A 26,603-nucleotide genomic window follows, 5' to 3' on the forward strand; every position below is an offset into this window, starting at 1 on the left:
TGTTTATTTATCTTTGAGAGAGAGAAAGAGACAGAGTGGGGGGGGGGGGGGTCGAGAGAGAGGGAGACACAGAATCGGAAGCAGGCTCCAGGCTCCGAGCTGTCAGCACAGGGCCCGACGCGGGGCTCGAACCCACGAACTGTGAGATCATGACCTGAGCCGAAGTCGGATGCTTAACCGACTGAGCTGCCCAGGCGCCCCAAGACTGGTAAGTTTTTAAAGCTGATACGGCTAAAGATACCACAGACAGGATTAAGTAACAATCAACCAAAAATGGGCATGGTGTGAGTTGTCAGGACAGCAACTGGGGGCACCAGGGGGACTTTTAAGAGGCTAACAAGTTGTTTCGTCATGTGCGTGCTGGTCACAAGGCAACTTTGAAATTTAAGTAAGCTTTGTGTGTAAAATTTGCTCACTTTTCTGTAGGAATGTTACACTTCAATAAAAAGTTTACTTTAAAAACATAACAAACTGGTGAAAAGATTGAAATGTTTAAAAAAACAAGGAAGTTAATATCCATAATGTGCAAAGAGCTTTTATAATTCAAAAAGAAACATAAGATCTTACAGAGAAACGAACAATGCTCTTTTTTTCTTTTTTAAACCCTGGATCCCTACCTGCCTCGCTCCTAGATCTGAACAACAGTTTTGAATAGGTGAATAGGTGACTCGTAAAAGAAAAAAAGTGAAAATAGCCAGTAACTAGGAAACAAAACTCACTTTATTTAAGAATCAAAGAATGCAAATTAAAACAGTTAGGGGGCGCCTGGGTGGCTCAGTCGGATAAGCATCCGACTTCAGCTCAGGTCGTGATCTCGCGGTCCGTGAGTTCGAGCCCCTCGTCGGGCTCTGTGCTGACAGCTCAGAGTCTGGAGCCTGTTTCAGATTCTGTGTCTCCCTCTCTCTGACCCTCCCCATTCATGCTCTCTCTCTGTCTCAAAAATAAATGTTAAAAAAAAATTTAAAAATAAATAAATGAATACAACAGTTAGGATTTTCTCATCAATCAACTGGCAAGGAATCGGAAGACTAGTTTGTCTTATATCCTGCATTCACCTATGTCAGAGGGCAATCCAGAAATATAATGATTTTTAACGATGAGCCCAAATGTCCACGTAAAGGGACCCGGTAAATAAACTGTGGTATTTCCATGTAATGGAATATTTAGTATCCATTACGTTTTTTTAAAAGGGGGGTGGGGCGTTGGGATGGCTCAGTTGGTTAAACCTCCCACTCTTGATTTTGGCTCAGGTTGTCACGTCACGGTTGTTGAGATCGAGCCCCGAGTAGGACTCCTTCACTGAGCACAGAGCCTGCTTGGGATTGTCTCTCCCCCCACCCCCTGCCCATCCCTCACTCACTCTTGCCTGTGTGCTCTCTCTCTCTTGCTCTCTGTCACTCTCTCTCTCTCAAAAATAAACACTAAAAAAAGAAAGAAAGGAAGAAAGCAAGCAAGCAAGCAAGCAAGCATGAGGGGCCAAGACCATTCAATGGGAAAAGAGCAATCTTTTCAACAAATGGTGCTGGGACAACTGGAATCCACATGTAAAAGAACAAGGTTGGATCTTCACGTCATGCCATACTCAAAAATTAATTCAAAACAGATCAAAGACCTAAATGTAAGGGCTAAAATGATAAAAATCTTGAAAGAAAACATAGGCATAAATCTTCATGACTTGGGAATACGCAAGAATTTCTTAGAAATGATACCAAAAACACAAGCGCTAAGAAAAAAATAGGTTAACTAGACTTGCCAGAATTAAAAACTTTTGTGCTTCAAAGGACAAGCACAGGAAAGTCAAAAGATAACCCATAGAATCACACAATTTTGCAAATCATCTATCTGGGAAGGGACATGTATGTAGAATACATAAAGAACACTTACAACTGAACAGTAAAAAGATAAAAACCCAATTTAAAAATGGACAAAGGATCTGGATAGACACGTCTCAAAAGAAGGGACACAAATCACCACTAAGCACATGAGAAGGGGCTCAACATTATTAGCCACCAGAAAATGTAAATCCCAACCACAACGAGATATCACTTCCACCCGCTAGGATCGAATGTCTATAATCTGAGAGGCAGATAATAGTAAGTGTCGGCGAGGACATGAAGAAATTGGAGACCTCACACGCCGCTCAGGGGGACGCAGAAGGGTACAGCTGGGTGGAAAACAGTCTGGCAGCCCTTCTACCAGTTAAACATAGAATGACCACATGACCCAGCAAGCTCACTCCTTGGGACCTACCCAAGGCAGATGAAAGCATAGGCGTGCACCAACACTTGCACACAAGCGTTCAGGGCAGCATCACTCATAATAACCGACGGTGGAAACAACCCAAACGTCCACCGACTGATGCACAGACAAACAAGGTCTGAGGGGTCCACGCCATTCGGTATTACTCCGCCGAAAAAGGAATGAAGTCCCGTGACATGCTACGACAGAGGCGAACCTTGAAAACATGAGGCTAAGTAAAAGAAGCCAGGTGCAAATGGTTTGATTCCATTTATATGAAATGGCCAACAGAGGCCAATCCATAGATACGGCAGGTGGAGCAGGGTTTGCCAGGGGCTGAGGTGTGAATGTAAGTGTTCTGGAATTGACTATAGTGGTGGTCTCATGAGCCTATTAACACGCTACAAACCATTGATCTCTCTCTCTCTCTCTCTCCTCTCTCTCTCTCTCTCACACACACACACACACACACACACACACACACACACACACACACACAGTGACTTTAACTGTTTCTCTGGGTACTTCCATAGTGCTTGCTTGTTTTCTTTTCTTTTCTTTCTTTTTCTTTCTTTTCTTTTTCTTTCTTTCTTTTCTTTCTTTCTTGTTTTCTTTTCTTTCTTTACTTTTGACAGTGAACACAGACCAAAAGTGCTCTCCAAAGCCCAAATAACTGCTAGCCTCCGCTCCCTCCAGCTGAGCTCTGGCCACCAAAGATGCCACCCCATGCTATCACCCCCTCACCCATCGAGCACCCTGCAAATGCTGGCTGAGGGCCCGGGGCTGGTGCCAAGGACACACATAACCCAGCTCAGAGTCCAGGACCGGAAAAGGTGAGACATGTGAGGAAGGTGCCGGGCGTGACGGCAGCCCTGCCAGGGAGCTGGGGAAGCCCCTCCAGCTGAGTCTTAAGAAAGCAGAAGACAGGCGTTGGGCACGTGCCCCGTGGACACGATGACCCCCCCTCCCAGTGACCTTCCAGAGCCACCTTTTCCAACCTCCTGCCTGGAGGCCCTGCCGCCATACTACCCTACGCTCTCCACGCCCTGCCCCTCCAGGGACCGTCACAGCAGCTTTGTCGACACCCCAAGGCACCCCAAGCGCCACCCACGCTTGGACCCACGCTGACTCTGTTACCGCCCTGCCCCCAGCCTGATGGGACAAGCCTGAAGTCTCCACCCTGGCTGCCCGGGCCCTCCTGGCTAGCCCCACTTCCCACTCCCTGCCCTGACCCCATGGCCCCCGACCCCCCCCCCCCCCGCACACGCCACTACTGGGGGACTTGGGCCGCTCCTTTACAAACACCCTTACTCCAATCACCTGACCCACCTGGATTCTCCTGCACCCCAAACCCTTCCCACACCCAGCCTCTGAATTGCGGCAGGCCAGGCTGTGGGGAGCTGGGGGTCGGGACCCCTCCACACAGCCCCTCAGCACAGAAGGCTCTCCCATAGGGCCCCCAGAGCTTTCCGGCCACGGGCCCAGCCACTCCTGCCCCACATGGAATCTGCCTCGGACAGAAGGCAGGGAGGATGGGGAGGGGCGAGGGCTCAGGCGGACAGGAAATTGAGAATGTTCTGGGAGGGGCAGTGACCATGCAGGGTCACTGCTGGGGATTTCCAGGGGGAGAGCCCAGGAATGAGTGACACGTCCAGGGTAGCGCCTGGGGTGTTGTGGGACTGGGGAGGGAGACTATCCCTGGGGGGAGGGGCTGAGTGGCCACACTCTGGAGGGGCAGATGGGGAAGGAGCAGGGCAGGGGTGGGGCTGGGGAGTGAGTGCCAGCTTGGGGTAGAAATCGGGAGGCAGAAAGAAGCCAGAGCCCTCCGTGGGCCCAGCAGGGACCAGGAGTGCCCGGGCAGGGCTGGGTGGCAGTCCCCCAGGCAGAGACAGCTGGTGCTGTGCCAGGCCCCAGGAGAGGAGGGCTCTGGCCCCCGCCCCACCCACACGTTGGCTGACATCAGGCGCCATGCCTTCCTTCCCTCACTGGGGGAAGCCCTCCACCTCCAGGGACAGGATAGGCCTCAGTCCTCCGTGGTCCAAGGGGCTCACAATGGTCAGGCCTGCGGCCATGGCCCAGCCACCTCTGGCTTCCTCTAGGCTGCTCCTGGCCTTAGCGGTGGCCCTGGCCTGGCTACAGGCATCCCCCCGTCCCTCACCCAGAGGGGCTAAGGAGTCACAGGGGTGCCTCGTATGACGCAGAAGTTCTCCTGACTCCCAGACCTGCACGGACGCCCCCCGCCCCCCCACCGCCTTGCTACCCTACTTTAGCAGTGCTCAGCCGCCAGAGCCACACGCGCCCAGGGAACTGCCCCATGGCACTGGCAGGTCTGCTTCGGGAAGATGCCCCTGCGCCCACAGGCAACAGCCAGGCGAGAGTTGCCCTCTGCCCTCTTCACCTCTGTCCACCACATCCAGGATGCAGACACAGACTGAGACAGCCCACTGTGTCTGACACCAAGCCTGGAGTCCAGGGAGCACGGGCACTGAGATGGGACCCCCAGGGATCTGTCAGCGCTCACTCCACCCCAGGGAGCAGAGGGAACACAACTACTCAGCCCAGGATGCCGCAGACTGATGCCTGGGACAGGCTCTGGAACCGCACGCACCTCTGTGACCTGATCGTACCAAGGAAGGTTCTGGAACGGGCCACTATTTATTCTGTGTAGGCATCCTCACTGGAGTGTCCAGTTCATAAACAGTCTGTCCCAGGGTATGCCAGAGAGCTGTGGCCCACGCGGACAGCTGCTTCCTTGCCCGGGACCTATCCAGGGGGACCCCCACCCCAGCCCAAGGCTAGGCCAGCTGTGGAAGGTGAAAGCAGCGGCCGGCCGGCCCTCTGGGTAACTACCCCCCTCCCTCAGGAGCCCACTGTCACAGGATCACCTCCACCAGCACCAGGCAGACTAGCTGGAGAACCACACAGCACATCCACCTTGCCAGAGATCAAGCAAAGGCCGTGAGGGGAGGGTGGCCGGGCAGGGGTGAGCCCTAGGCCCTGTGAGACCTCTCTCCCTGCCTGGGTGAGGGCGCTGGGTAGAGAGCGAGGCCCTAGCAGGACCTCTCTCCCTGAGCTGCCCTTGGGGTCAGAGCCAGCAAAACCAGCCACGTGGAGCTGGAAACAGCTCTGGTCAGCTCTGCCCACGGCCCCCACCTCGACCCTCTCCAGCCGCTCACTCTCAGGGCCCTAAGCCTCTGTGGGCCAGGAGCCAGGGCCACGTTGGTGCCTGCTAGAGCCCAGCGACCCAGGCAGCTGATGGCAGTGAGGCCCTGGGCAGGTCCAGAGACCCCGGGGAGGGGGGAGGGGGAGGGGGGAGGGGGAGGGGGGAGGGGGAGGGGGGAGGGGGAGGGGGGAGGGGTTCTGTCAAAGCCACAGAGCCCGTTTCTCTGAGGAGGAAGAGAGGGTTGCTCTGTCTTCCCCAGCCCCCAGCTGCCCCCCGCCCCAGGGGACCGAGAAGGGCTGTGAGGAGCTCCTTGCCAGGGGAGGGTGTCAGCCTAGGTGCTGGCCAGTTTGGGGAGGTGAGGAGAGGCCACAAGTATGTGACCCACTGCCAGGTGTGGCCGCCGCCCCCACCCCACGCGGGGGCGGCGCCCTGCCGAGGGGCAGCCGACAGCTCAGCCTGGCCCCACGTGTCTGCTGGCCTCAGACCGGGGACACTGGACACCGGCCCCGCGAGCCCCCGCCCCGGGCGCGGCCCACCCCACCGCCCGCGCCGCGAGATGCCCTATTAAGGGCATGACGGCGGGGGCTCCGCCGGGCGCCGCAGCCCGCGGCTGTCGGGCGGGCCGGGCTCCGGCTGGGCGGCGATCGGACCGGCGGCCGCGGACAAGGGGTCAGAGGCCGGAGGACCCGCCGGGGCCCCGGCCGGACAGCAGGTCGCCCGCGGGGCGCGCGGGGCCCTACCTTTGTACTTCTCCCGCACCTCCTCGTAGGCCTGGATGAAGTCCAGCTCGTCGGGCGGCGGGCCGGGCGGCAGCCGGGCGGCCATCCCCGGGCGCGGGACGCGGCGGCGCAGAGCGGCCTCCAGCCCCGGCGGCCACTGTCCCCGCGGCCGCGCGCCGCTCAAAGGGGCGGCCCCGCCCCGCCCCCGCACCCAGGATGCCCCACGGGCGGGGCGGGGCCGGGCGAGGGGCCCTGGGGCCGGGGCCGCGCCGGGCAGGCTCGGGGCCGCGGGGCCACGCGCGTCCCGGGGCGCACGCCCCTCCCCGCCCCCGGCCGGGTCCCAGGCCCCGCGGCCCCTCCCCGCCGGCGACCTCACCTGGCCGCCCCCCTGGCGCGCCGCTCCCCTCCGCCCTCCCGCCGCGAGGCTGAGGACTCGGTGTCTTCGAGGTAAAAAGAGCCCCCAAGACGAAACATGTAAGTATGAAAAGGCTGAAATAGGCGATTTGCGGAGGAAAGAAAACAAAACGTTTGGTAAAAACAGAAGACAAATTCTTTCCCGCCCCTGAAATGGGCACAGACCCGGTCGCCCCTGGGGACAACGGTCCGGGTGGGGCGCCCCTGGCAGTACTGCACCCCAGCCTTCAGGGCTGCTACCCCGTGACCAGAATCGGTCATGGAATCCGTCCTAGCACAAAGGTCGTGCGCGAGGGTCGCGCCCTGACGGCAGCACAGCTCCTGGCAGGGACTGCTGAAGTCACCCCCCCCTCCCCCAGGGCAGGGGCTGACCCCGAGGAAGGTCCAGGCCTGAGAAGGGCATCCACGATTTGCTCTCCAGTGGGTAAAAATCCTTCAAATCCGTATGTGACGCTTGAAGCCTGGCGGGTCCTGCGCCCGCACCCACTGTCCTGGGGCATCTCCCTGACCTCTGGCCTGTGTCTCCACCCACAACCCCTCACGGCCCCCAGTCCCGTCCTTGCCCCACAGCTGGCCTTCCAGGCCTGTCCCCACCGGCCTTAGGGTGCCCTCCGGGCCTCCTGCAGGGGCCAGCCGACCCGTCCAGGTGCCCTCATCATCATTCTGTCCGCAGAGAGGAAGGGGGTCAGAACTGCAGCCACTGTCGGGGAGACCCTCAGCTGGCTCCTCCCTCTCCCAGCACATCCTGCCTGATGGCCGCCAGCCCTGGGTCACCCACTCCCCAGCCGTCCGCCCCACACTCTCAGGGGCCTCGACTGGGCCTTTCCCACCCGCCTGCCCGAGCAGCAGCTGCTGGAGGGCGAGGCAGGACCCCGAATCCCCCCGGGGGGCTGCAACGCTAGCCAACCGGGCGGCCCCTCCTCTCCCGCTCCTGTGTGCTTCCACGCACCGCCAGCGGTAGCAGACCAAGGGGCCCGGAAGATGGCTCTGCCCGCAGGAGCCCAAGAAGGTGTCAGGGCATCCGGGCCCTGGCTCCTTGCGAGGCCAGTGATGGCACCCCTGCCGCGGTCGCCACCTCAGGCCTCCTGCAGCTGACAAGAGGGTGCCAGCAGGTGGCGCTGTGCTGCCTGCGATCACCTGCCACAGACCGGGGCCCTCGGACCAGCTCGCCCTCTCTCAGCGCCCGCAGACAGCTCAGTCAAAAGCCAGGGTTAATGTCCCAATCGGACAGACGAGGCCGCTCGGCGTTACCTGCAATGCGGATGACTGCCCGCTCAGCAGGGTCCAAGACACTCCCATTGCCCCCGGAGCCACCTCCACCTCGCCGGGTCCTCTGCGTTTTCCCCAGGTTCCAGGGCAGTGTGTCCCCGGGGCTGGGCGAGCTGCTGCTGCCTCCGCTGGCATCCTCGGCCACTGCCCGCACCTCGTGGTCCTCGGCCGACATGGCCTCCTGGAGAGGGAGCGGGAGGGGTCACCCTCTGTGTTTAGGCGGATACCGCACACTAACCAGCCGCTCCGTTAACCTAGACGTTGACCGCACCCTTTCCACCCTCACTCCTCCTTGTCCCGCTTCACCCACATACTGACCACCCCCCTCACACCTCCTTGTCCCGCTTCACCTACATACTGACCGCCCCCCTCATCCCAGACATTGACAACTCTCTGCTCCCACCCACAACTGGCCTCCATCCGACCAGCTCACCTCTGGGACAGCCATACAAAGACACCCCTCCTCCAACACTGACCTCACTCCCTTGTCTCTCACCAGGACACTGGCACCTACACACTGTCACCCAGGGGCTCATCCCACCACTCAGACACTAGCGTCCACTGGCTCCCACCGGAACCTGGACGTCCCCTCTACACCTCCGATCAGCAGGCAAGCCGGACCATCAGGACCGCACTCCCTTCCCTCTGACAGCCGTCAGGGAAGGACCCCGGCCCCGGCCCCTGGTCGCTGGCGCTGTACCTCCAAGCTCCAAGCCTCAGCCTCCAGCACCCCCGTCGTCCTTCCCCGCCCCCAGCCCCGTGCAGTCCCACCTCGGTCTCCGCAGTGAAGGCCTATAAATATCTGGAGCCGCAGCGGCGTGGGCCGCAGGAGCCCGGCCTCCCCTCCGGCAGCCCGCCCAGCGCCTCATGCACGCCCGCACCGCCGGCTGCCGGAGCACACGCACACCCACGCGTGCCCGCTGCTCTGCTCCCGGTCCCCGGAGCGCTGGCGTGCGGGAGGTGAATGGGGCTCTGTCCCGGAGGGTGGAGTGCAGTGGGGGCACAATGTGGGCTCTGTGCCTCCGCCCTTGGGCTCAGGGCTGGGGAGGAGACAGCGGGCACCGAGCTGGGGGCCACCCGCCCCGCCCCCCACAGGCTGCTCTCCGGCACCTCTGCCGCTCCCCCCACCCCACCCCGCCGCCCCGGCCGCGCCTCCCCGGCAGCCTTTCCTGCCCACACTCGGGGCACCGCCCGTCCAGTTCCGCAGTCTGGGGCGCGCAGAGGTGGTGTCGTCCCGAGGGAGGATGGGCCGCGACGCAGCCCCAGTTCCGCGACGCCTTGCTCCCGCAGAGCACCCCCCCCCCCCAATCCCACCCCGCAGCTCCCACACCCTGCGCGCCTCTCCATCCCGGCCCCGGTCCTACGTGCCTGGTGGCTCAGCTCGGCTAAGCTCGGCCGCCGCAGCCCGACTGCTGGGCCAGGAGAGCCGCGGAGGCTGTGCGGGCGGGGCGAGCCCGGAGCCCCGCCCCGGTCCCTGCCGAGCGCCGCCCGTGCGGTGGCAGCGCCCGAGCGCGCTCGGGGCCGGGGCCTCACCGAGGCTGGGACGCGCGTCCGGCTCGGAGGGCAGCGCCGGAGCAGCGCTCGCCCCTCCCGCCAGGCGCAGCCCTCCCCGTGCGTACTGGGCGGGCCGGTCGGCAAGGAGACGTTGTTGGAGAGCGTGCGTGACACTAAGGCGACGTGGGGTCGCAGGGGTGCGCGCCGGGTCGCGCCTTGGCCCGTCGCCCAGGGCCGCCTCGAAGGAGCCACGGACGCTGCCCCTCGGCCCTCGCCTCCAGCCGCGCCGAGGTCCCTCGCCCCCCAAGCGGGGGGCGGGGGTGACCGGGAGCTCCCGAAGGCCCCGCCGCCTGGTTTCACAAACACGTTTATTCAAACAACGGAGTTGCGTTCGGGCTAGGTCTGGCCGGGGTGGGCGGTGTCGAGCTGGCCCACCCTCCTCCCGGGCTCTGCTGACCCCTGGCGGCTGGGCCGGCCCCAAGCGGGGACACAGCCCTGGCCCTCCGTGCCGGCACCCACCTGTCCACGCACAGCAGCCGGAGGCAGGGGCGCCCCCAGGGGCAGCGGAGGCAGCCGAGAGGCCAGCAGGGCTGTGCGCCGCGGGGAGCCGGGCGCCAGGGACTGCTGGGCCGAGCGAGGACGGGGTCTAGGGTTAGGTGGCTGGAGAGTGGCCCAAGAGCCCAGCCGGGTCCCCTGGGGGAGCCTGGTGTGCAAGGTGACCAAGATCGCGGGCCGGTGGAGGCAGCCCAGGAGCAAGTGCCAGGGGCCCGCAGAGGGGGCACCCGCAGGCCTCAACGGCCTGTCGTCACCTGCCAGCACCAGTGCCCGAATACCACCTTGTGGCCGTCAGCGTTGGGGGGCCAGTAGCCGTCCTGAAGCGACAGGGAGGGGCACCCTGCTCCCCTGCCCAAAGAGCGTGCCTGTGAGAGGAGGGGGGGACAGCTGAGGGCCAGGGTCGCCAGGCATCAGCAGAGCCCGCGTCCCCGCTGCCCGGTCTCACTGTTGAGGCTGCAGTAGCTACAGCCTGAGCACAGATGTCAGCTCAAGGACTGCCCACGCCATGTGACAGGTACAGGACCTGCTCAACCGGCAGCCTCTCACAGACCGCCGCAGCGCCGCAGCGGGTGCCACACACGCTCCACCTGCTGGGAAGCCAGCAGGGCCAGGCTCTCCGGAGAGCCTCCTGCCCTACGTGCTGGGCCACCGCAACAAAAGTTGAGAAATCAAGAGCCTTCTCTTGGTGGAGCCAGGGTCTAGGGAGACCAATCATGCTGTGTCCAGCTGCGGAGGCCAGGCAGACATTGGCTGCCCGGCTGGGGCCCCGAGGCCTGCGGGTGGGCAAACCCAAGCACCCACCGGAACTCGGCACCCGCATCCAGGCCCCCTGCAGAGAAAAGCTAGGCTAGGCGCCCACTGCTCACAGGATTTCCCTTGAAACACCGAGGCCTGTCCTGGACCTCTCGGCACTGGGAAGACCGCTGTCCGCCGTGGGGGGCCAGTTCAGGGGCCCAGACAGAGCTTCTGAAGAAATTCTGACCCACCTCTTCAGGGGGGTGCAAAAGAATATCACATCTGTGAAACAAGACTGACTTCTGTGAAAAGGAAATAGTCTGAAAATATGGAGAATGGAATGTCTGAGTTGAGTCCAGGGGGGAGACCGGGTGACGAGATCAGGGGGCGTGACTCGGAGCCAGCGGTGGGGGCCCCGTGGGGACAGGGCAGCCCGCACAGGGGTCTAAGGCCTGCACAACCGGGCCTCTGCGAGAAAACGGGGCACAGGTGGCGGCCAGCAAGTGAGGGCATGCGGGGAGGAGTTTCCCTATGCTGAAGGCGGCGTCTGCCGATGGAGAGGATCCACGAAGGGCCGAGAAAGACACATCCCCGGCACCTACCTGCTGGGGAACCTTCAACTTTTTTTTTTTTTTTTTTTTTGCAAGTCACACTTTGTCTTTTTTTTTTATGTTTATTTATTTTAGAGAGGGACAGAGTGCTAGTGGGGGAGGGGCAGAGAGAGAGAGAGAGAGAGAGAGAGAGAGAGAGAGAATCCGAAGGAGGCTCCAGGATCTGAGCTGTCAGCACAGAGCCCGACGCGGGGCTCGATCTCACGAACCGTGAGATCATGACCTGAGCCGAAGTCGGACGCTTAACCGACTGAGTCACCCAGGCACCCCGACTTTCAAAGCAAAAGAAAACCTCGCCAGTCTCCAGACACACACACACCCAAAGTCTACATGCAAACGGGACAAAAATCTTGGGAAAAAATCCACATGCTCGTCACAAAACTGCTTGATGCTAAGAGACCACAAGTGGATTTTTATTTAGCTTTCCAAACGACAAACTGTTTAAGAGCAAAGAAAAAGAGTACTGTCTTTCAAAGATCTGAAGGAAAACACACTTTGGCCCTGAATGCCGTAGCCAGCGACGCTACAGACGGTGGGAGGAAACAAGCAGTTTCGGGTACACGAGAACTCGCGGCACATACTCAGCTTCACAGGAAGGTCTCGAACACCTGGCAACTGTCATGGGGGGGGGGGAGTTATTCCAATATCAACTGATAGATGCAAATGACCTGTAATGGTAAAAGGCAAAATAGATTTAAGAGCCCAGGATATTTACTACCCACGCAAGGAGTTACCTCTACTAAGCAGGTGAAGAATCTGCAGGAAGGGAACAAGGGGGTGCCAGGCACCACCCAGCAGCCGAGCACAACCCAGAAAACAGGAAGAAAGTAAAAAAAAAAAAAAATTAAGTGCCACGAGTCCTTGAGCCCTAGAGTATTCTTTCATGCAACACAGCTGTAACAACTAGGATTTCAGTTCCCTGTTGCCTCTGCGGTTTAACGGTATTTTTTCATTATCACTCTATGTCCATCACCGTACGGCCCAAACACGGAGCCTCGTGATAGCTGTAGACAGAAGATGACGTCGGTCAGCCTTGGTGACATAATAAAAGTAACGTACCTGACCAGATTGTGATGGCAGAGGCAAGGGGAGGCCCAGGAGGGGAAGGAAGCCCACTGTCTGTCCTCGTCCTCCGTGGAGGAAGTTCGAGTGTACCGTGTAAAGTCACAGAGGCGCTCCCTGGCAGTCATGTGCATGTGAGGAACTGAACCCATAGAGGAGTAAGGGGTGAGGGCAGTGGGGCCTCCGCTTTTAGAGTGCTAAGTCCAGACCTGGCGGAAAAGCACTTCACCCAGTTACAGTGCTCACCTGCAGGAGAGCGGTGGGGCCGGCGGTGGCGCGTGTCTGGGCCAGGTCGGGGGAAGGCCACAGCTTTGTGCCTCAGTGACGAGCCGGGCTCCACAGTCCCCTCCTGCGTGCCTGTCTGCGGGCCGTGAGCGCTCGCCCTGCCCTCCTTCCTAAGTGACCAGCTCATTTTCAGACCTGCCCTCACCTTGCAGCCACCCTTCGTCCTGCTGCTTGTCAGCTCGGGGCGCTGGTTCCCCACCGGTGGCTCCCGGTCTTTGAGGCACACCCACGCTCAGAGTTTCCACATCTAGGCCAGTAAAAACACTGCAGCGAGCCCTGTTTTTGCTGGGGCAGACGCTGTGGCAGGCAGAAGATCCCAGAACGGCGCCGGACACATTGTCTGTGAAACGAGCAATCCTCACGGTAGCCGCGAGATGGCGTCACCACCCCATGCTTCAGACCAGGAACCCGGCAGGGAGAGGCCTGCCGGAATCAGCAAAATGGGTCCCCGGGCTCAGGCCTGTCAGATCCTGCCCCCCCCCCCCCCCCCCGACTGTGAAAACCTTCTGGGCAGGAACCAGGGCTCAGGAGCCCCATGCTGCCTCGTCCCCCAACCCCGACACAGGCAAGAGTGTCAGCCAGCAGGCTTTGCCAGGCTAAAGTGGTGGCCATGACCCAGGAGGTCACGAGGCCGGCCAGACGGAGCGTGGACCTGACCAGTCGATGCGCACCCTGCCATGAGCAGCATCCAGGGGGTCAGGGAAGACACTCCAGCCCGTCCAAGGGCCCCTTCAGCCTCTGCTGTGGCGCTGACGCCCGGAGAGGAAGGGGTTCCGGGCCACGGCTAGAGCACTGGACCCTGATGGCCAGCCCACCCCACCCTCCCCCATCCAGGGCACAGCCTCACGGCGGGGGGGGGCACGAAGCTGCCAAGAGGAAGGCCAAACCCTGACTGCAGGCCAGCACGCAGCGCCGTGTCCCAATACCATGGAGGACGGCGCGGTCACCGTCAAGGGCAGTACTCACACCACGGCACCGCTCCAGACGGGGTCTAGCTCTGCAGGCGACATGCCCCCCAGGACCCCGCCATCTCCTCCCGGAGGCATACCTCTAACGCCCCTAGTGCTCCCTCCGGCTTACCCCCATCCTGCTCAAAGGCCACACGCGCCACCAGCCAGGCCTGGCCACCAGTGCCCCCCACCTGGGAGCCCATCTTCTGCCTCCAACACAGGGGATCCAGCAAGGAGAGGGCCAGGGCTCACTGCGGCACACAGCGTCCTCCTGCTGGGCCGCCCGGCCTTGAAGCTCCAGGGACCGCTCGCGGCCAGCACGTCTCCACTTGCAGCCGCCCAGGCCCCTCCCGGCCCTGGGTGCAGACTCCCCCTCAGGCTTCTCTGTCCCCAGTTCTGGAGGCGGCCAGCCCTCCCCATCGGGGTCCTCCAGGGTGGCCATCAGCCCTCGGACCTCCTCTGGGTCAGTGGCCAAGCCCAGCCAGGGTGCGGCTGCAGGAAAGGATAATTCAAGTGAAAGGTGGAGAGAACGTTACGGGCGCAGGGCCACAAAATGGGTGCGGGTGTAGGGCAAGGTAGATGGTGAGGTCAACAAAGGGCCGTGGGATGTGCTGGGGTCCCCAGTGTCATGCTCCCCCAGTCACTGCCTGTACTGTCTGGGGCCACAGGGTGTGGGAGTGGCCAGAGAGGGCCTGGAAACTGGGTCCACCTTTCAGGAGGGAATGTCAGGGCCCAAAGGCACCCACCCCACCCAGGCCCCTGAGCAAGAGTGGGGGAGACACCTGGGGCTGTGATGAGGGACAGGGGAGGGGCAGGGTGGCCTCCGTCTCTACCTCTTCAGGGTCTGTGTCCAGGGCAGCCCTGGCCAGACGCTCTGTCCCAAAGACACATTGGAACTGAGCCTCCGGCCTGGAAGCGCTGATCTGGGTCTGGGCCACCCAGGAGCCTGGCCCTGCTCTGGGCCTTCAGGCTCAGCACGTGACAGACAATGCCCCCTAGCGGACTTTGCAGAAACTACTCCGCCACCTGGCTTGGGGCTAGGGCTCCCCAGAGCTGTAGGACCATGGTAGGAGGGGAGCGGTTTGCAGGCTCAGGGCACCAGAAAGGTATCCAGAGCCTCCAGTGGGAGGAGAGCCAAAGGCGAGGAATGCTCCTGGGACACTCACCCAAAAGCCCATCAGATCTGGCCCTCCCACCAGGAAGACAGCAACACGTCCCAGGTCGGCAAGAAGGTCCTCGTGGTCCAGTTGTATGAAAGGCATGGTTCCTGGCTCCAGGGACAGCGCCATACCCACCGGGTGGCCCCGCAGTGGCCCCGCAGGCCCCAGGCTCACCCACCCCACATGCTCCAGAGACCCTGGGGCAATCTCCATGGGGCCCACTGGGCCTGGAGACCCCACAGACCCCGGGCTCATCAGCCCTGCCTCCTCTGAAGAGCCCACTGGCCCCAGGCTCACCAGACCCCATGTCCCAGTGACCCCACGAGCCCTAAGCTGACTGGCCCAACCTTTCCAAGAGACCCTATAGGACCTGTCTGCAGAAAGGCTCCTTCCTACCTGTGCTGGTGCCTCCTCAGAGCCCAGGGTCACCGTCCCTGCACCCTTCAGTGCTCTTGCTGGCCCTCCGGCCTCCAGGACAGCATGCTCAGTGGCCCCAGGCTCCAACTCGACCGGGCAGTCCCCTCCACTGGTGTCCTTGGCAAGATTCTCAGGCTCATGGGGGAGGGGGCTCAGCTCTGATTCTTGCAGCCGGTGGTCCTGGTGTAGAACCACTTGGGCCACTTGGGGGAAGGGCGAGGACAGAGGGCCATGGCGGTGTGAGGGATAGGGAGGGGTAGGCCACTCAGTCTACCTAGCCCCACTCCCCCTGCCAGTGCTGGAAGGAGACAGTGGTGTCCAGGAGCCCAGGCTGGCTGTGAAGGCCCTCCAGGGCCTCCGGGGGCCCCTGCCACCGCAACACACACTTTCCAGGTACAGCTCCAGCAGCAGCAGGCGTGGGGAGGATGCCCCCTCACACACACACAGCTCAGGCCTGGGGCACCCAGGCCAGGGACAGACACCTCAGCCCCCTAAGGCCCGGGCCGGCCCCGGGCCTGTTCCCCCAGGACGCGGACCTCTATGGGGGAGGGTGCAAGTCAGCTCAGAGCATCTCCCCAACAGGCACCCCCGCCCCAGTCCTGCCTCTCACCCCCACCCCCCCCAGAAGGGCAGGGGCAGTTGGGCCAGGACCCGGTCTGGTCCGGGGCTGTCCAGGGCATGGCGGGAATGCTCTGGGTGCCCCGTGGCACGCAGCAGGGTCTGGCTCTGCGGCTCCAGGCGCTGGGGTGCACAGCAGAGGGCAAGGGAACACGGCGGCACCATGGAGCATGCGCCCCTCCTAGGCCCGAGCCTCGCTGCATCCTCGCTGGGGCGGAGAGGGGCGTCGGGCCGGCAGCCGGCAGAGGGCGCTCAGGCTGCCCCTTCCACCGGCCCCCTCACCTGCCGGCTCCTGAAAAGTGCCAACGCCCCCTCGGCCGGTCTCCGCCAGCTCCGCACAGGGGTCCCCCCCCCCCCCCGTCCCCCACCCCCAGCATCGGCTTCTCTAAGCAGAGCACGAGCGCCTCGTCCGCGATATCAGGGGGCAGCCCGCGGAGCTCCGCTGCTACCCGCCACCCTTCCCCCCACACACCCCCTTCCCTGTGACCACCCCACAGGGTGGGGGGACCCCACTCCCGTCCCCGCATCCCTGGGGCCCGACCGGCGGGAAGGGTAGTGGCGCCACAGTCCCACCCTGCTCCTTCCAGCCCCTTCCAGGACCCTCAGCAGCATTGTCTGACGTGCCCCCGCCCCCTATCACGTTGTGTGTTTGAAGCGGGGATCCCACACTCCCCAGACCCTGCCTTCAGACAGGACTCCTGAGTCTGCTCTGCAGGCAGAAGGCCAGGGGCAGGAAAACAAAAGTGAAACTGCAGGAGAGAAGGGAGAGGGGGCTGGGGACCACCTCCCAGGTGTTTCTCTTCCTCCAGGCAGGCCCCTCCTGTAGGACCCTTCCCCCCCAGCTCCTGTGCCTGCAAAGAGCCCCTGGCTGACCAGGAGGTGTGGCCAGGTCTGACCCCTCAGCTCAGCCCACTAGCCCCATCTGTCCCAACGCAGCTCACAGGCTGGTGGGGCGTGGGGAGTGGCCCCTGGGGGTCCTCTACTCCCACTGGCCTCTCCCTGTGAACCTCAAAATGGCCAATCACTCTCCCTACTCAGTGCCACCGGGGGTCTTGAGTCATTACCTCCCACTCAGGGACCTCAAGCTCCGTGTCACTTTCCCCTTGGGTGGCCAGGCCTGCTCCTGGCTGAGCCTGGCTGGCACCTCTCTCCAGAAATCTTCGCAGACCCCACTGCTCGGCCCTCACACCTAGCAGGTGACTAGGCCTCACGCCTCAGGAGTGAAGGCGAGCGGCTCCTGTCCTCGGCCTGCAAGTCCTCTGCCCCTCCCAGCACAGCCACGATCTGCGTCCTCTGCTCGCCTTCCTGTGGCTCTCCCGTCTGTGCACCTGCCGGTCCTCCCATCCGACTCCATCACTGCCCTCGTCGTCATCCTGGCTAACCTAGAAGGGGCAGGCACTTTGCCGACACGGCTGGCTGCAGGGGAAATGGAGGGACAGACAGGGCCCAAGGCAGGGCCGGGCCTCACCCAGGCTGCACCCTTAGATCCACACCCACTCTTGCCCCCACCCCCACCCCCGGCCCATCTGCTTTCAGCCTCTCAGAGTCGTTCCTCTGACTGCTCTCCATCTCCTACCTCCCGTCTACCCCTCAGCACCTGCTACTCCCCCAGGGGGCTGAGGACCTGCCCAGCCTGCACCTCAAGTTGCACACCGAGCGTCCCTGGCCTGTGCCTCCATCGTCGCTTCCCCAGATCCCTGCCCTAACCTCTTAATCTCCCTCTGCCACTCCTGCACACCCCACTATCCATCCCCGACAGAGAGGGCAGGGTGAGCCTCGTAAAGCGGTACAACAGCTGCCACAGCTTGAGTCACTCGCAGTAAAAGCCAAAGTCCAGGCTCTGCCCGACCAGGCCCCAGTGCCCTCTCTGTCCCCATCCCTCATCCTCTTCTTCCAAGGCAGCAGATCACTCCTACCTCAGCACCCATGCACGGGCCCTACCCTCTGCCTGGATGGGCCTCTCCCACCCGACCCCCACCCCCATGACTCCCCTACCCTACCCTTATTGTTAGATTTAACCTGAACCTAAAGTCTCTAAGGACCTCTGACTTGCGTAGGCCCCATCCAAGGCCCTGACTTCAACTTCATATTTGTCATTTTTTAATTCTTTTTCTCAGATTGGGCCCCTCAAATTGTATGAGCTTCTGGTTCTACAGAACCTGAACCTATCCCTGCCTGCTCTATATTTTTTCTTCTCATAGAACTCATCACCTCCTAACGTACCGTGTAACCTACCTAGTATACGAGTCCCTGACGAAGAGGGTCTGCCACTGGCAGCAATGTACTGGGGTAGCTCAGATCATCACGCTTTCAGGAATTCTTGCGAACAAGCTGTTAAACCGGTGGTAGCTTGGAATCAACTGTGATGGGTGTGTTTGTAACATTAGCACGTGCAAAAGTTTGAGATCAGGGCTTCCCCTGCTAGCTGCGGGTCTCAAACTTTGAACCAACACACTATGCGTACAGGAGAGAACATCTTCCGGGCCATTGCGGGTCTGGGAGAGGCCAACCGTGGCACAGGAAGGTCCCCAGGCACTGCTGCAGAAGTTGTCCATGGCTGTGGCAGTCAGCACATCGTCAAGAGGACCGCTGAAGCTAAGGGAAGACGCTGACTTGGCCTCCAGTCCTGGCAATGAAGCAGGGCTAAGAATGCCACCTTTACAACCTAAAGACGTGATGAAGACAGGAAGGATAAAAGGCCCAGGACCCCGCTGGAAATAGTACTCAATGGTTGCTAGAGAGGATGGAGCAGTTAAGCCATCAGGCCTCTGGGTTTGGGATAGACTCGGATGAAAGGGCAAGGGAAAAGAGAAAGCGATGTTTTAAGACCAAGGAGGCATAGAGAGTCCTTGGCAGACTCTACATATGCCAGATTTAGGAAGACATTTCCCAACTCCCTGAGCCGAATCGGCCAGACCAGGCCTTTGTCTGTAGGGTCTCAGCCCTCACGGCCCAAGCCTACCCTTAGGCGGGACGCAGGGCGCAGGCCTGGGACCCGGAAAGGAGCCAGTAAGGCGGCCACAGTGGGTAGGATCCAACCGGGAAAAGCCCGGCCCTCCCTGCAGAGCGCCGCCCGCAGCCCGGCTCCACCGCCCCCAGGCCCCGCCCCGGCCTCAGGCCCCGCCCTGTCGCGAGGCCCCGAAGCACCTCCCGAGCCGCAGGCCCCGCCCCGCGCGCCCGGCCCCGCCCCGTCACAAAGCCCGGCGATCTTCCAAGCCGCAGGCCCCGCCCCGTCACAAGGCCCCGCAGCGTCTCCGGGCCGCAGGCTCCGCCCCGCACCCTCGGCCCCACCCCCGGCCCCGCCCCGTCACAAGGCCCCGCAGCGTCTCCCGAGTCGCAGGCGCAGGCCCAGCCGAGCCGGCCGCCGAGCGGGTGCTGGTGTGGGTGCGGGCGCAGCCGCCATCGACCGCGCGGTCGCGCACCGGACACCGTGCGCACCGTTCCGGAGGCGCCCCGCGAGTGGTGAGTCCCTGGCCCGAGCGAGGCAGCGTGGCTACCCTCTCGGCCGCCGGGCCGGCCGCCCCCGCGCGGGCCCTGCGCAGCCGAGCGGCGCCGCCGAGGGTCAGTCGGTAGGTCCCGCCGGGGCGCACGGCCCGCTCGGGCCGGGCGCGGCGGCGGCGGCGGCGGGCGGCAGGGGGCGGGGGCGGCAGCGACGGGACCCCGCGTCCCGAGCGCACCCCCACCCCCGACCGGGCCGCCGGGCCCACCCGCCCTGGGTGCGGGCTCCGAGGCCGCCGCCCCCACCCGCCTCGCCTGCTTTGTTCCCCCGCACGCCCTCTGGTCGCTTCCATCCCCCACACACCCCCGCACCCCGCTGTTCCTGGCGTACCCTCCTGGCAGGCACCCCGGCAAGCGGATCCGGGCCTGCTGCCCCCACCTGGGGAGCGAGGGACGGTCGGGCCTGCCTTTGGACAAGGGTCAGGGCTCTCGCTGCTCACAGATGGCCTGGGGATTTCCTGGGATAGAAATAGCCGCCGGCTCTGGCCCCTTAAAGCTGCTTAAGGGGCGGGTTGCGAAGGGGAGGGTCCGGGCACACCCCCACACGTCCCTGACCGCGCCCCCAGCCCCGACCCGGGCTGAGCTCTGACCCAGGAGACGCGAGCAGCGGTGATAAACCTCCTCCAGTTGCTTCTAAGAAACAACCGAAGCCAAAAACCCCGAAGCTGACGAAGTCATCATCTTATCTGTCCCCTCCTCCACTTTTGGGGTCGTCTCAGAGCGGCCCCTTGTGAGGCCCCGCGCCCAGCTGCCCAGTCCCCACTGGCTCTCCAGATCCTTCTGCTCAGGCTGGGCTGCCAGTGGCCCTGGGGGCAAAAGTCATGAGTGCCCCCCTTTGTGTCCTGGTTCCCTGCAGCAGGTGGGGCGGGGCGGCGGTGGCTGGTTCCGGGGACTTGTCACCGCAGGGCTGACTTCTCTCTCTCTCCTCTAGGGGGAGACCACAGAACCTGAGGCCATGCCCCATGAAAAGAGTTTCTTGGTGTCTGGGGACAGCTATCCTCCCCCCAATCCTGGATATCCTGGGGGACCCCAGCCCTCTGTGCCTCCCTACCCGGGGGCCCCTTACCCACAGCCCCCTTTCCAGCCTTCCCCATATGGCCAGCCAGGGTATCCCCAGGGCCCCAGCCCCTACCCTCAAGGGGGCTACCCTCAGGGCCCCTACCCCCAAGGAGGCTACCCTCAGGGCCCCTACCCTCAAGGGGGCTATCCGCAGGGGCCATATCCGCAGAGCCCCTTTCCCCCCAACCCCTACGGACAACCACAGGCCTTCCCGGCACAGGACCCTGGCTGTGAGTAGTGGGGCAGAAGCAGGGGGGAGGCAGGGGCTCTAGGTGCCCTCCAGTGGCACTGACCCAGTCCATCCTGGTCCTCAGCACCTCAGCGTGGAAACTATCATGAAGAGGGTCCCCCGTCCTACTACGACAACCAGGACTTTCCTGCCACCAACTGGGATGACAAGAGCATCCGCCAGGCCTTCATCCGGAAGGTGGGCAGAAGAGGCCGGGGAGGGCGGGGGCCGCGCTGGGCGGGGCTCTGAGCTGGCTCCCTCCCCAGGTGTTCCTGGTGCTGACCCTGCAGCTGTCCGTGACGCTGTCCACTGTGGCCGTGTTCACCTTTGTCGGGGAGGTGAAGGGCTTCGTCCGGGAGAACGTGTGGACGTACTATGTGTCCTATGCAGTCTTCTTCGTCTCCCTCATCGTCCTCAGCTGCTGCGGAGACTTCCGGCGGAAGCACCCCTGGAACCTGGTTGCACTGGTAACCCCGCCCCTGCCCCGCCCCCACGTTCTGGGGGGGGTGGGGCTCCCGCCACAGGAGGATGGGGGTGGGGGGCTGGAAGCGGCTCCCCAACCCAAGGCTCCCTCTCCCCACAGTCCATCCTGACCGTCAGCCTGTCCTACATGGTGGGGATGATCGCCAGCTTCTACAACACTGAGGCGGTCATCATGGCCGTGGGCATCACGACAACCGTCTGCTTCACGGTGGTCATCTTCTCCATGCAGGTGAGGGGCCCCCCCGAAGGCGGGGCTGCGGAGGGCCCAGAGGCCTCCCAGGGGCCCGGCACCCAGAGCCTCGCCCCCCACCCCACCCCGGCCCGCAGACCCGCTACAACTTCCGCTCGTGCATGGGCCTCGTGCACGGGCGTGCCCCCAGAGCCCCCCCCTCCCCCCTGCCCGCAGACCCGCTGCGACTTCACCTCGTGCACGGGCGTGCCCCCAGAGCCCCCCCTCCCCCCTGCCCGCAGACCCGCTACGACTTCCGCTCGTGCATGGGCCTCGTGCACGGGCGTGCCCCCAGAGCCCCCCTCCCCCCTGCCCGCAGACCCGCTACGACTTCACCTCGTGCATGGGCGTGCCCCCAGAGCCCCCCCTCCCCCCTGCCCGCAGACCCGCTACGACTTCACCTCGTGCATGGGCGTGCTCTTGGTGAGCATGGTGGTGCTGGTCATCTTTGCCATCCTCTGCATTTTCATCCGGAACCGCATCCTGGAGATCGTGTACGCCTCGCTGGGCGCCCTGCTCTTCACCTGCGTGAGTCGAGGCGGCGGGGGCCCTCCGGGAGGGGGGGCTGGGGGGGGGGGGGGGTGCGCAGCGTGCAGGCCTGTCCCTCAACAGCACCCGTTGCCGTCGCCTGCAGTTCCTGGCAGTGGACACCCAGCTGCTGCTGGGGAACAAGCAGCTGTCCCTGAGCCCGGAGGAGTACGTGTTTGCCGCGCTGAACCTGTACACGGACATCATCAACATCTTCCTGTACATCCTCACCATCATCGGCCGCGCCAAGGAGTAGCCCGCGCCCGGGCCCCGCTCAGGTGGCCTGGATGGCCTGGACCCTGCCCCTGGTGTGGCAGTGCCATCATACCTCCCCTCTCTCTCTCTCTGGGCACCGCCTGGGAGTGAGGGGGCCCCCCCTCCGACCCTCCTGTGTGTATACTGCAGATACTTCTGTCTGGACCCGCCGTGGCCAGCATGGCCCCTTCCAGCCCTCCGGCCCGCCACAGGGCGGCGGGGCCAGGTCTCCATGCCTCCTGCTGCCCACTCACTGTTGCATGAGCCCTGTCTGCCAGCCCACCCCAGGGTCTGGGGGCGACACCAGGTCCCAGGGGAGAGGGGTGAAGCCAGGAGGTGCGGGTGCACGTCTCCCCTCCGGTTCCAGCCCCCCCCCCTCCCCCCATGCCTGGCATAGAGAACCTTCTCCCTCCCCTCCCCTCCCCCGCCCCGGAGCGCTGCCCTCTGGGGGCCTGAGGGCTGAGGATCTTGTCCCTGTGCTGAGCCCTGAGGGCAGAGAGATTGAGAGTATTTCAGGGGAGGAGGGCGCCTTCCTCTCGTCTTGCTGTCTTTAAAATTCCAATAAACGGGACCTTCTGCTCTCTGCCTTCCCGTCACTGGCACGGCCGCTTCTGTGGGTGGCAGAAGCTCTCAGCATCACCAGGTAGAGGGAGGAGCAGGTTGGCCTGCTGGGAGGGGAGGTCAAGGACAGAACAGCAGCCAACCCTTCTCCACCTGCACCCCACCCACCACCTCCCCAGCCGCATCATAAGGTCCAGGCCTAAGACTCGGACGGGAAACCGAAGGCCTCTTGAGATTAAGCATGGGGCCGGGGGATGGTGACTTTGCCCTGCACTCCTGGGAACTGCACAACAGACGAAGGGCTTGCGAGACCCTTACCATCCTGCCCTGGGCCCGGGAGCAGCGCAGGCCACTGACAGAGCAGGCCCATGGTGCCCCTGACAGTCCAGCTCTGCCAGGCCCCAGCGTGCCCACCAGTGCCTAGGCCTGCCTCAGTCAGAGGCCGTGCACTTCCCCATGCCGTCCCCATGAGACACCTGCAGCCCGGAGCCCCTGGCAGAAAGCTGGACAAAGACTAGGGGCTTGGCCAGCGGGGTCCCTCGGCCTGCCTCTTGCACCTTCCTCTGGCCTCGCCTCAGTCCCAGCTTGTTCTGGATACCCCACCCCCACTCTTGCTCCCTCGCTTCCGGGCCCTCACCCACCCTAGCTCCAGGCTGCGCATCCAGAGGCCAGCCAGCTGTCCCTGTCCTCACGCCCCAAAAGAGGGGCTCCTGCACGGCCCAGGGCCCAGCTCCCTCAGAGGAGCCCCGTGCCCTGAGATCACCACGGTCTTCCCCCTGCAGGGCCCTCCCATCCAGCCTGGCTTGAGAACCCTCTCCTGGGGCCCCTCCGCCCGCCAGCCCCCCGCCCATTAACCCAATCCTTTAACCGGCCCCGCAGCCCAGCGTCTGTGAAGGGACTCCCGCACTGCAAGGTGTCTACAGGCACCTCGACTGGGGCCTGAACCGAGTACGTTCTCCCCGCCAACCTGCTGCTGTGTCGTCGTTGCCAATGGCCTCCACCCCGGCCACCCAGGCCAGAGCCACAGCTGCTCTCTGTCCTCTCCCTACCCACCTTCCCCTGCCGGGGAAGGCCTCCCCATGGAGGTGTTACCTGTGGGCTCACATCCACCAGCCCTCTGCCGGCCAGGTGTATTTCCAAAACCCCGATCGTACACCTGCCTGCTTGAAACCCTCTGATGGTCACCAGTGGGATGAAGTGCCCCTCCTTGCCCAGCACATAGGCCCTGCCATCTGCCCTCTGGCTGCCCGGCTGGCCTCCCCCTGTCCCCTCGCCGCTCAACCCCCAGGCCTGACCTTGCACAGCCTAAGCCCCAGGCAGGCCCCGCTTCCCCGGGGCAAGGCTGTGCACCACGGGGCCCCTCCTGGAGTCCACGGTGGCTTCATGTGACACCGTGCTCCTCTGTCACTCTGCCAGGCAGGCAGCACGGCTCCCCTCTGTCGCCTCCCCTCGGCTGCAGGCTCCTTGAGCAGGTGCCCCGCCCTACCCGGGCCTCTAAGCATGCAGGAACCCTCTCAGTGCTCACTCACAGACCCATCAGGGATTCGTGCCCAGGAAGAAACACAGGGTGCTCACGTGGTGAAGGAGAATATCGGTTGAGGTGAACGAAAGTCCGGAATAATGGCCAAGCGTAACATTCAGGGACAGTGTTTTCTCAAGGAGCTGGAGGAGCACACGCCCGGCTCCCCCGGGACGGCCAGGGTTTGGAGGTGCAGGGCAGGGGCCGGACGAGGGCCAGCAGCAAGTCCCTGCTTTCTTACGCCCTCCCCACGTCACCCAGAAGGGCCAACCCCCCTCATAGGTCCTTTCTAGCACCACTCCTGTGACCCCGCGGCTCCCTGGGGTCTGAGGTCCCCTTGCCGCACTGAGCCATAAGCTGGGCCTGTGCACATGCAGCCGTGTCCAGTGAGCTTCCACCCAAGGGCACGGTCATGGCCAACTATACTAAGGCCAAAGAAGGCTAATTTATTCTCCAACCGAAATGTCTATTTACGCAGGTCAGCGTTAAATCCATTCTCGTTCCAGAGATGAACGGACACAAAGTGCGCACCTCCATCACGCTCCTCGCCGAGCAACACGGCCAGTGGCCGTGCAGAGCCTCACGGAGAGGCCGGCATAGGACCCCAGCTCTCTAACGCCCGGGGCCAGCACCCGGTGCAGGCCCAGGCACGGCACAGGCGTCAGCCGTAGGATGAATGCATGAACTTTACGTGGCGCTGGCTGCCCCAGGAGCAGGGACGGAGACGGACTTGGCTTTCAGGACTTTGGCTCAGCTTCAGCGTTAGTGGGAAGGCTTTTCAGGAGGGCGGACGGCAAAACTGAAAGCCCGGGAGAGCACACTGAGGCACATCTGGGACGGCCACATGGAAGAAAGGGGGGAGCGTGCAGAGTCACGGGGGGTCAGGGCCAGGTGCGGACAACCGAGGAAAGAAGGCTCCGGAGTCTGGAGTCTACCCTGTGGGCAGCGAGGAAGCACTTCCTCCAGTGAAGGGGCCGGCAGTGGTTTGAGTGGAGGCAGGACGATGAGTGCGGGCCCGCGGGGAAGGCGCAGGTCGGGGGCGGAGGAGGCACTGAGGGGAGGCCCGGCCCGAGAAGCTTGGCCTCTTCCGCCTGCAAAACATTCTGTCTCTTGACTGTTTTCGCTCGGTCTCAGGCGTGTGGGGCCCTGGAGACCTTCTAGCGTGTCCAAAATGCAGATCCCTCTCCCTACAACTTCTCAGCTCCCGTCTGCAGCACTGAAGGCGCCTCTTCCCCCAGGGGTCTTCACCCCTCCGACCCACTTTGTGACCCCATCCACATCCTCCGAAATGGCAACCTCCACGCCCTTAGGTTCTCGTGTGGCAATGCCTCCTTCCAGTCTGTGCCCTCTGTGCTCCTTCATCCCGCCCTGGCCTGCGTTCCTGTGGCCCGGCCAGCTCCCGGTCCGGGGAGGACTCTAGCATGGGCTCAAAATCCTCTCCACCCTGGGGCGTCTGGGTGGCTCAGTCGGTTACGTGTCCGACTTTGGCTCAGGTAATGATCTCGTGGTTCGTGGGTTCGAGCCCTGCATCGCGCTCTGTGCTGGCAGCTCGGAGCCTGGAGCCTGCTTCGGATTCTGTCTCTCTCTCTCTCTCTCTCTCTCTCTCTCTCTCTCATAAATAAACATTAAAAAAAATTTTTTTTTTAAATCCTCTCCACCCCCATTGCTGTCACGACCCTGTGGCATTTCTCCTATCTCCACCCTTCTCCCGAGTCGAGGCCACAACCCCGCCCGTCTTTAGCACTGCAGACGGTGATGAGCCCCCTTACATGCCTTCAAGGGACTTCCAGTCCAGATCTGGGGTCTCAACTCCCACTCTTAACACATAGGACTACTGGATAAAATACTTTTATAGTTTTAAGTACACATCGCTGAACAGCAATGCAAGAAACAAATGTGAGGAGAGACCACCTCAGCTGTGAGGGAAGAGTTACAGCCACGGGACTTGGAGAGGTCGTGCTAAAAAAAATAAGACTTAGCATCCAGGACCCACGAGGGAAAGAGGCTTGGTGAGACCCCAGACTTTTGACTGAAAGCCTGGAGGGTTCCAGCTGGGGGACTAAAGCACAGACCCTTAACCAGAACCACACCCAGGCTGGATTCAGCTCTGTCCCTAGTGGTTGAAAGTAATCAGCTCCATTCTGTCTGCCTGGTAAGGAGATGACATCATCCGGAGCCTCTACAGCGTTTTTTTTTTTTGTTTTTGTTTTGTTTTTTTTAACACACAAAGGCTGTCATTTAATTAAAAATTACTAGGCGTTTAGGGGCGCCTGGGTGGCGCAGTCGGTTAAGCGTCCGACTTCAGCCAGGTCACGATCTCGCGGTCCGTGAGTTCGAGCCCCGCGTCAGGCTCTGGGCTGATGGCTCGGAGCCTGGAGCCTGTTTCCGATTCTGTGTCTCCCTCTCTCTCTGCCCCTCCCCCGTTCATGCTCTGTCTCTCTCTGTCCCAAAAATAAATAAAAAACGTTGAAAAAAAAAATTAAAAAAAAAAAAAATTACTAGGCGTTTCAAAAGACCACATGACTATTTTTCCAAGACGAAAAATAAGATAC

At 62.4% G+C, this 26,603-nt stretch overlaps 3 protein-coding genes across 9 annotated transcripts in view; 1 reads left to right on the top strand and 2 right to left on the bottom strand.

Annotated features, from left to right (window-relative positions):
• PLEC (plectin) overlaps positions 1-9,282 on the bottom strand; it is a 56,276-nt gene extending 46,994 nt beyond the window's left edge. For 3 of the 5 annotated variants that reach the window (XM_058699398.1, XM_058699385.1, XM_058699384.1), the window contains exons 1-2: positions 9,172-9,282; positions 7,786-7,984 (exon numbers count right to left, since the gene is read on the bottom strand). In XM_058699398.1, the coding sequence (XP_058555381.1) occupies positions 7,786-7,978 (193 nt within the window). In that variant the 5' untranslated portion in view covers positions 7,979-7,984; positions 9,172-9,282. Of the gene's footprint in view, positions 1-6,141; positions 6,291-7,785; positions 7,985-9,171 lie in introns of those variants that run through there. The other 2 variants (XM_058699393.1, XM_058699390.1) reach the window with 1 other exon arrangement.
• Positions 9,283-10,088: 806 nt separating this feature from the next.
• Positions 10,089-15,855, bottom strand: PARP10 (poly(ADP-ribose) polymerase family member 10). Its single transcript, XM_058698973.1, is given in 18 exon segments — positions 10,089-10,262; positions 10,355-10,439; positions 12,315-12,402; positions 12,507-12,542; positions 12,691-12,885; positions 13,539-13,751; positions 13,754-13,956; positions 14,118-14,157; positions 14,160-14,204; positions 14,298-14,401; positions 14,403-14,548; positions 14,662-14,960; positions 14,963-15,036; positions 15,038-15,275; positions 15,352-15,424; positions 15,427-15,502; positions 15,504-15,610; positions 15,724-15,855. Coding segments are annotated over 18 exon segments (2,328 nt in total).
• Positions 15,856-19,019: 3,164 nt separating this feature from the next.
• GRINA (glutamate ionotropic receptor NMDA type subunit associated protein 1) lies at positions 19,020-22,552 on the top strand. 3 transcript variants are annotated; one of them, XM_058699400.1, is made up of 7 exons: positions 19,020-19,152; positions 20,120-20,477; positions 20,562-20,674; positions 20,743-20,943; positions 21,060-21,188; positions 21,573-21,716; positions 21,823-22,552. In XM_058699400.1, the coding sequence occupies exons 2-7, from the start codon at positions 20,144-20,146 to the stop codon at positions 21,970-21,972; spliced, it is 1,071 nt and encodes a 356-aa protein (XP_058555383.1). In that variant the 5' UTR covers positions 19,020-19,152; positions 20,120-20,143; the 3' UTR covers positions 21,973-22,552. The 3 variants fall into 3 exon arrangements, 2 of the variants coding, with proteins under 2 accessions (XP_058555383.1, XP_058555382.1); XR_009253595.1 differs by lacking the exon at positions 19,020-19,152 and adding an exon at positions 19,238-19,259 and having other exon boundaries at positions 21,508-21,716; positions 21,823-21,964; XM_058699399.1 differs by lacking the exon at positions 19,020-19,152 and adding an exon at positions 19,241-19,259.
• Positions 22,553-26,603: the final 4,051 nt, after the last annotated feature.

Source organism: Neofelis nebulosa, chromosome 14, assembly GCF_028018385.1.
Source record: "Neofelis nebulosa isolate mNeoNeb1 chromosome 14, mNeoNeb1.pri, whole genome shotgun sequence".
Lineage (NCBI taxonomy): Eukaryota > Metazoa > Chordata > Mammalia > Carnivora > Felidae > Neofelis > Neofelis nebulosa.

Excerpts from the sequence above, each read along its gene's own strand:
- GRINA (XM_058699400.1), top strand. The coding sequence starts at position 20,144 with ATGCCCCATGAAAAGAGTTTCTTGGTGTCTGGGGACAGCTATCCTCCC. Across the intron at positions 20,944-21,059 it reads CCTGGAACCTGGTTGCACTG|TCCATCCTGACCGTCAGCCT; the intron begins GTAACCCCGCCC and ends CTCTCCCCACAG. Across the intron at positions 21,189-21,572 it reads TGGTCATCTTCTCCATGCAG|ACCCGCTACGACTTCACCTC; the intron begins GTGAGGGGCCCC and ends CCCTGCCCGCAG.